At 33.8% G+C, this 9,099-nt stretch overlaps 1 protein-coding gene across 1 annotated transcript; it reads left to right on the plus strand.

The window, feature by feature from the left end:
- Positions 1 to 2,085: 2,085 nt before the first annotated feature.
- Positions 2,086 to 3,971, plus strand: LOC142356254 (uncharacterized). Its single transcript, XM_075408199.1, has one exon. The coding sequence runs from the start codon at positions 2,204 to 2,206 to the stop codon at positions 3,824 to 3,826; it is 1,623 nt and encodes a 540-aa protein (XP_075264314.1). The 5' UTR covers positions 2,086 to 2,203; the 3' UTR covers positions 3,827 to 3,971.
- Positions 3,972 to 9,099: the final 5,128 nt, after the last annotated feature.

Raw genomic sequence — 9,099 nt, forward strand, 5'->3', positions numbered from 1 at the left:
TTTCCCCGTTTCTTTTCAACAAAAATGTTGGAACAAATACTTGATACTTTCTGCTCTCATGGTTTCCTGAGAGTTACAAAGACTTTCTAAAATAATTTAAAAACAAAAAAAACAAACCTGCGCATATATTTAAAAAGATACATGAAAATTTAATTATGTATTTACATATATATATATATATATATATATATATATATATATAGGCGTGCGTGTGTATGTGTGTGTGAGCTTGTTTTATATATGAGCCTCTTTGACCGGTAGATAACTGATTAAGTCCGTCTTTGCAGATTGTGTAGTTTAATGAAGTTGAGATTGATGCTTAATGCTTAATTTTATAGTTTCATTTCTGTCATATCTTAAGTGCACCTCTCCTTTAGCCGGAGCCTTAGTTATATAGTCATCAGACCTTTAGAGGAACTAGTTCCAGGCCATGAAGACCAGAGCATTGGTGCTAAGACCGTCCAGCCCTTTGAGGAGTTGCATCCCGTGAGCCTCAAGTCTCCATAAACTATTTCATAAGCAAGGTTTTTCACACTTTAAGCGTGAGAGCCGAAGAGGCCGAAATGATTTTGATCCATTTTCAATTTTTATACTTGGTCACTGTATCGAAATTGGATAAAGTGTCACATAAACAATTCATCACTGCTGTCAAAATATACCGCAAGAGCTGTCGCGGGTCTGGGCAATGTGTTGGAATATGATTCGACAACTTTTGTCCGGGGAACCCAGACGCTAAATATACGGTCTGAACCATATTTTTGGTCGCATTGTTTCGAATGATAATCATATTTAGACGGGCAATTTTAGTTCTAATGAATAAAGCGAATGAATCCCAACCGTTAAGATGCAGTGCTTTAGTTATTAGCAAAAACTTAAAAAGTTTATTGAAGGTCGATTTGAAATTCAGCTGATGGTTTTTTCTCTTTGTAACTGTGGCATTTGTTCATGAAATAAACATGGCCAATTGAACAACATTGTTTTGTTTTTATCTTGTCAATAAAATATTTGTTGAGATAATAACCAAACCGTAAGTAAAACATCCAAAACTGTTATTTGTTGATAATGGCTGAGATTTGCTATTCATATCATTGAAACGAGTGTAAAGGTTCAAGCAATGAATTAGTTTATTTTTATGCAAAACTATCAATTGCATCCCAAACGATGAAACTTTATCAGAAAGAGGTTTTTAGTGCAAAATATGTATAGCTTTCGCAGTCCAGACATATTGCCTAATATCAGTCAAGATATATCAGTTAGATATATTTATAGTATATACAGTCACGAAATAACTGACGGGAAGGGAAACGAGCCCCTGATTTGCCAACCACATCCAATCCTGGAACAAGAATATTGCCGGACATGTGATACCACTTTCGTTGATGACTTCCTTTTGGTCTTCTAACAAATCTATTTAACTGAGAAAAACGCTAGAATTGCTAAAATGTAACTTTGCTTTGTCACAATTTTTGTTTAGAAGAACGAGCATCATAATCAACAAGTTTTAACTGTTTTTTGTTCCCTTTGTAATGGCAATTTATGTGGACTTTAAAAATTACTAGGCTAGTTTGTTGTGCTCCGCACTAGGCTAGTTTGTTGTGATCCGTGAAGCACTTGCAACTTTTCAATTTCTTCATTTTTCAAGTCCCTCTGGCGCATTTATTTTGCCTGCAGTTGAGAATTAAAGTGCTGTTTAATTATAGCGAAAAGTATGCTGTTGATAAATTCTTACACTACGGGCCAATTGGTTGTTCATAGATGCTATGCGTTATTTGCAGCAATGTTTTCTTGCTGTGTAACAATGATAGATTAACAGCAGTGAAAGATTTGTTTTCTACACAACTAAAAATGATTTAAAAAATGATATTTAGTTTTTATTTTTCTTTCAATTGCATATTGAGTACTCTTTGCTCCGATGAATTATCTCATAAGAATGGAACCGTTTTTCTTGCTCATATACTCATTGTTATTTTATAGAAGAATCTGCCAGTTTTTTCTAATTATAAAAAATAATCCGTTTTGCCAGATAAAAATCGTCGTAGTTAGCTTTTGTAGACCAAATGAGTTAAAATTGGTTTCAAGCAAACTGCTTAGTTTTATATTTTGTGCTCTGTTATCGTATAAGTATAATTCTGCATATCAAAAACAGCAAGTTTGAACAAACCATGATATTTGTGTGACGAAAAATATAGAACATTTATCAAAAATGAACGAGGTATCAAAAAAACATCGCTGCCATCAATGTGGAAATTCATCTAATGATTTATTTCATTGTGAGACGTGCAACTGTAGCTCCAATGAAACATCAACAGTGAAAGAACTTCTCTGTGAAGTTTGCATAGCCTCACACGTCGTATGCAATCATGTGACAACTGACGAGAAAGGAAACGAGCCACTGATTTGCCAAGAACACAAAATGCTGGAACAAGAATTTTGCCGGACCTGTGATACAACTTTTTGTTGGAAATGTATGAGCAAACACAGCAAACACGACTTTGACACAATCAATAAAAGAGGATCTGAATTAAGAAGCGAAGTTTTTGAATTGTTGTCTGCATTAGAATTGGCAGAAAAGCCATTGCCGATGAAGAAAGACAAGCTTTCCGAAATGGTTGAGAAACACAAAAAGGAACAGTCAAATCTTCGTCAGTTAATAGAAACAGAAATAGAAAAGCTTCGAAAGACCTGCTTAGCGGTAATTGATGAAAATTGTGACATTCTCAGCGCTGATTACGAAAGTGTTACACAATTGACTGATGAAACAACTGAGATGCAGCAAAAAATACGCAATCTTCTGGCTTCTTCAAATGCCCACTTGTTGAAACAGTTTGCAGTGGCGCAAAATCAAGTTTTAAATATCAATGCTGCTGTGAAGGAGCTGGCAGAAAATGGTGATCTAGTTGTCGAGACCTGTCGGATGCAGGAGATCCCAGTTATGTTTCACAATTGTGGGGAATATCTGAAAAAGTTCATGAAGTCAACGCGAAAGACTCAAAAGCTTACAATCGACTATAGATCGAGTTCCTGTCATGGCCCACCAAATGAGTTCATTTTATCTGACCGCAGCAACATTGTTCACAGGATTGTTGTTAAAAACGGTCTGCTTTGTATCGATCATGCTGATGTTGGCAATTTGGGAACGTTGAATTCCGAGCTACAGTTCTATGGGAGGGAAGAAACGGACTTCAGAGAGAACGTTGAGCGATGTTTCATGCTTTATGTTTGGGGAAAATACTCCAATAGAATACTGCTAATTTCTGATACGAATACCCACTATGCAATTGAACCAGAAGAAAAACTCAATGTAAATAAAGTATCTCCTCCTCCCCATAAGCATCTCTTGTGTCCATATACTTATTCCTCCTCTGATTTCGAAAAAATTGAGTGGTGTTACTGGGATGAACAATCAAAATTGATCAAATTCACTCACACAGATCAGTTCACAATTGCTTGTGACAAACTTCCCGCAGTTAGGCAAAACGATATATGTCATATCATGTCACTCTGTTTCATAACAGAACACAACAATATTATTCTTGCAGACGCTTACAATTGTAAGTATTGGATTATACCGGTCAATATCAGCCACCAGAAAATCAGTTGTGTAACTACAAACAGTAACGTGGTTTTAATTTGGTGCTGTGAAGATGAAACTGTCTTTATTACTATAAGAGAACGAGGTCAGTTCTCACTCCCTGTGAACTACAAATGGGACACAAACTCGCTCTACACTCACGTTGATGTGAACGGTTTGAAAGTTAAACTACTGCCTGGATTGCGTAACATTTCAGCAAAATACGATCCATACTTATTTTTTGTTAATTTTTAATTAAAAACACTAGTAAACTGCTGGGTCATCGAACTCTCCTCCTAAAATAGTCATTTGGCTACTTTCACAAAACACTCTGACACTAACAGCCAGAAATCAAATTTTTTGCAATTATGATGTACGAATTTTTTTATTTTTAATAATTCTAAAGCTTAAAACTAATGATTTTTAAATTAAATGTTTAAGCATAATTAATAAAACTTAATTGAATATCAAGTTTTAATTAATTATTTTTAATGCTTAAAATTAATTTTAATATATATTAAACATAAGAATATCATTTTTGGTAACTTGTTTGATACATTGATTTAGTATGAGATTATAGTATTTTATTATAAATTTGTCAGCTTAGTGTCCATTTGAAATCGAATGTAAAGTACTATTTTTTCAGAAGTATTGCTTGCACCATGAATGGCTAATTGATTGAATTTCTTTAAGCATTAACACGTTAAACTAGTGTACGCGGACATCAAACCTGATGACAAAGAACAAGAAAACTAGTTTCAGAGAAACAACTGTAGATTTTCAATATATTGTGTAACCTCAATGAGTGCATTAACCTCAACTGTCTCAATAACATTTCTGGTGGAAATTTTTATAAAAAAAACAAGATTTTTTTGCATAAAAAAACAAGAAATAATTTTTTGGTTTTGCAAATAGGCTCAAACATGAGCATGCAAATGTTTTCAATCAAGTAAAATCTAGATTTATTTGAGGTTTTTGTTCTCCCAAAATAACCCAATCCGTCGTACAAGAAAACATGGAAATGATTTAACTGATGATATGACCATCTATTTTTTTTACAGCAACATCAAATTAAGACAATTAACAAAACCCAAGACACTGTTTGCCAAAAAATAAACAAAAGTTAAGAAAAAATTTTTCTTCAAAATCCTCGTGTCTTCTGAATCACTAATCATAACACCATTTTCAGGAACTTTGGGTACTAGTCTTATACTTAGAATGAGTACAAAATAAATCAATTTTATGAGAAACAAGGACAGACGAAGTGGATAAGGCCAAAAGCTAAAGAAGTTGGAAGAGGAGAAATCAGAATAACTCTGAAGATCAGTGGTGTCAAATTAAAAAACGTCGTAACTACATAACAAATCATGAAAAGGGTTACCCAGAATTCAAACAAATAACTATGTTCACAACTTTCTGATTAGTAGCCGATGAAACTTGTCATCAATCAGAACAAAAGATAAACCAGCAAAAAAGACAACCATTTTTTGAGTGTCTCAAGAGCTTGATTATATCTTTTGACACACAAAGTCCAAAAGCACGGAAATTATTAACAATGGACTAAGACAATTATTTTGATTACTTATATCTCTAAGTTTATTTGAGATTAAGCTATAAAAATACAGTAAATACGAGCAAATTAACATGAAAAGGCAAATTATACTAGCAATTTAACAGCGTAATAATCTTAAAAAACAAAATCTACGAACTTTAACAACTAAGTTACGTAAACGATTAAACCGTTAATAAAATTAAGAGATCAATCGCCAAAGTGGACAATGAATATTAGCAAAAATTTGATAAACAATTCTTGAAAACAATTGGTGTCAAAGTCATCAAAAGCAAAAAAAAATCTGAACTGAAGAAGTGGAATACATTAGTTGAACTACTAATAGCAATCACTGAAACATGTCCCTGATGATTTTATAAGATAGTATAAGAAAGATAAAGCAAGAACTTGCAGAGTTGAAAAAGTTTCCATCAAATTTCTGAGAACAAATAGAACCAAAGTCAAGAAAATCAATAGCAATAAACTTGAAAGCTTAGTGGACAATTTGACGCTCGTGACAAAAACTCTTCCCAAAACCTGAAAAACTGTTCAAACAGCATTTTTTCACTGCTATTAACCAGACGACTCCTGAATCGCCGCGAAGCAGATATTGTTCCAAGCCCCCGCCAACTACCCACTAAATCAAAGTTTTTGAATTACTCTACTGAATTTTCATTATTATTTCGGAACGATAACAGTGTCGAAAAACAATATGATAAAAGAAATCTATAGAAATGTAATACATAGTCCTCAAAAGTTGCATCATTTGTTATATTATATTAACTGCTATATACAATCTCCAAAGTCAAGAAAATCAATAGCAATAAACTTGAAAGTCGATTGAGTTCATGTATGGTTCAGATGCAACTAATCAAACCTGTAAAAGAAAACACTATATGATCAGACAACAAAAACAATAAAAATGAGACCAACATCAAGTTTTCAACAATTGTTTTAGAACAATTGGTGTCAAAACAATAGTGGCCCGTAAATGAATTCAAACCATTGCAAATCGGCGCATCAGCTCACATATGTATCACAGTAAGAACACCAAAGATAAGAAAAACTGACAACTGAAGACAATTTGACGCTCGTGACAAAAACTCTTCCCAAAGCCTGAAAAACTGTTCAAACAGCATTTTTTCACTGCTATTAACCGGACGACTCCTGAATCGCCGCGAAGAAGATATTGTTTCAGGCCCCCGCCAACTACCCACTAAATCAAAGTTTTTGAATTACTCTACTGATTTTTCATTTTTATTTCGGAACAATATCAGTGTCGAAAAACAATATGATAATAGAAATCTATAGAAATGTAATAAATAGTCCTCACAAGTTGCATCATTTGTTATATTATATTAACTGCAATATACAAGCTTGCAATAAATAACCGTATCACCTCTTAGTAACAGTTATTATTATATTGCCCATGATTGACTAGTGAACAAAAAATACTATTGCAAAAGTCAGACACTTCATTCAAAATGGCAAAATGCAAAATGGATCTATCTACCAAATTTCGATTTTTTAACCCAAACATAATATTACAAGCCACAATAATTGGGAAAAATACTTTGCTGAAAAAGTTTATGTTTAAACTAAAAACCGCTCTCTGCTTTCAAAAAAACAAACGTCGTTAAAATTTATAACGAAACACCAAGCCTTTTTGCATTTGTAGAAAAATATTGTCAGCTCTGCCATCATGAACGATTGATGAGTTTCTGTCACATGCGCGCTTCGATGCGTTGATAAAAAGTGAGACAAATTGTTTGATCAACAGACAAAAAAATTGATAAAATTGGTAAACTGATGGATTGGATGAATCACAAAAAAGGTCGATCGCTTCGCAAAAAATATTTCATAATTACTTTTGTCGCCTTCGCATAGAACGCTGCATGAATAAAAACTTGTTATTCGCTTTTTTGTTCAGATTGACTTAAACAATTGTTTTCACGTGCGGCATTTGACTTAGCATCCCAGGAATATTGTAGTCGCCGATTTTTTTTAAAAAAATGATTAACATAGCTCTTCTTCGACTCGTAAACAAAGAGCGCACCAATACATTTCAAGTATTTAGATTGCTTCAAATTTCAGAAAGCAAGTGATCTCTTTCTAATACGAAATTTCCTTGTCTTCGATCTATTAGATGTGAGCAAGTCCAAATTTGGTCTATTCCCTCCCCAACCTGCCACCACCATTCTGTAGCAGTAGAATTACTGGATGCACATCTCCATCCAATCACAGACTGAGAAGACACTATTCTCTTTTATATAGAGAGAACTGAACTTACAATAGCCAGTCTTTAATTAGAATACACCATGTGTATATCTCTGACTTTATACTTTAACGCTGTAAAAGGAGTCCACCTTGGGTCTGCCCTAACTGATGCGACCAGTGAGCTGAACAAATTCTAACCGTAAAAAGAACTCACACAAAACACCCTTTTCTCTCCTGAGAAAGAAATTTAGAATTAAACTACATAGCTATTTTCTTTTTCTTTACTTAAAACTTAAGGTAAAGGGGGACATAACCCCAATAAAAACAAAACCATTATCTTTTAAACACAAACATACAGATAATGGATCACCACCTTGATCAAACTTCCTCTAATGCACCAACACACTCGGACCAACTACAATTAGACGTTCTTACACAACAGAACAAGCACCTACAAGAAGATATTTTAACTTTGGAAGTAAAACACTACCAACACCAAGACGAATTTACTTTTGGGCACCGAAAAACAACTCAAATACCACTATTGTTCAGCAGAGTAACAGCCTCTCCTCTCTTTACCAGAAAAGGCATCACAGGTTTCACGAACCACCTTTATTTTTTGTTTAGTTAAAATTTATGTAGCTCAACTCACGAAGGGCTCAGTTCTTTTTATTTGTGATCCACTAACAAACAAAAATACTTCTCTGGATATAAACCCTTGGATAGACAGGGTGTATTTCGAAAGTCCTCCATTGATTTTTTTAAACGCCTAGCATCCACACTAAATACTAACGCATTACAATCAAGAAAAAAGAGAGTACACAAAATCGCTCGACACAAAATTGAAGATTTCACTCGCCTTCTTGATGCATACATAACCGCTGTCAGAGATGCAGCTCTAAATGAAAAAGAGATTTTTGATTCTCTTACAATTTTGTCTTGGTATATTCACAGATTTTTGAAAAGCCTGGTAAGACACATCTTTCCAGCCACAAAACAAATAGCAAAAGCATTTCCACAAATACTACCTAGATTACCCGAAACATTCCATTATATTTATGAACCACACGGGATGCCACAGATTTACTAAATTTTATAAATATTCCGGGAATACCCTCCGATATTAATCAGAAATTAGCGATTAATAATCATAATATAGAAATTAAAAACTTTAATGCAGAAACACAAGCATTCACTTGTACTAACGTTCCAGAGAACACAAACAACTCTCTGGAAGTTTCACCAATAGAAAATATGGAAACTTTAATCCACTCTCAACAGACATTCGCACGAACGAAACTACTGAAACAGATTTTAATTCAACATTATTAGATGGTGGGACACTTTTCTCATCACACACTGTTAACACACAAATTGACCTTGAGAATAATGACCAAAATATTAATGATAACAATAACCATAATATTACTACAAAAACCACTGATAACACACGCATTTACCAAAATCAGCAACACAGACAACCTGCGAATTCGACTGAATTAACACAAAGTTCAGATCCATTAAATACTACCTTACCTATGTTAACGAATGTGAACACGACTTTACCCCGTCTAAACAGACAAATTTCAGTAAACTTTTAAACAGAACCAGTTATCTTAAATAACTCAACACAACCAGCACAAATAGATAATCAAAATATTCAAATAACTCCACAACAATTAGTTAATGTTGTTAGACAAGTAAACTCACAGAATACACAGCAAACAACAAATGCACCGAGTCCTTATTATTTACAAGCAGC

Source organism: Convolutriloba macropyga, unplaced genomic scaffold (genome assembly GCF_964194025.1).
Source record: "Convolutriloba macropyga unplaced genomic scaffold, txConMacr16.3 SCAFFOLD_1298, whole genome shotgun sequence".
Taxonomy (NCBI): Eukaryota; Metazoa; Xenacoelomorpha; order Acoela; family Convolutidae; genus Convolutriloba; species Convolutriloba macropyga.

Excerpts from the sequence above, each read along its gene's own strand:
- LOC142356254 (XM_075408199.1), top strand. The coding sequence starts at position 2,204 with ATGAACGAGGTATCAAAAAAACATCGCTGCCATCAATGTGGAAATTCA.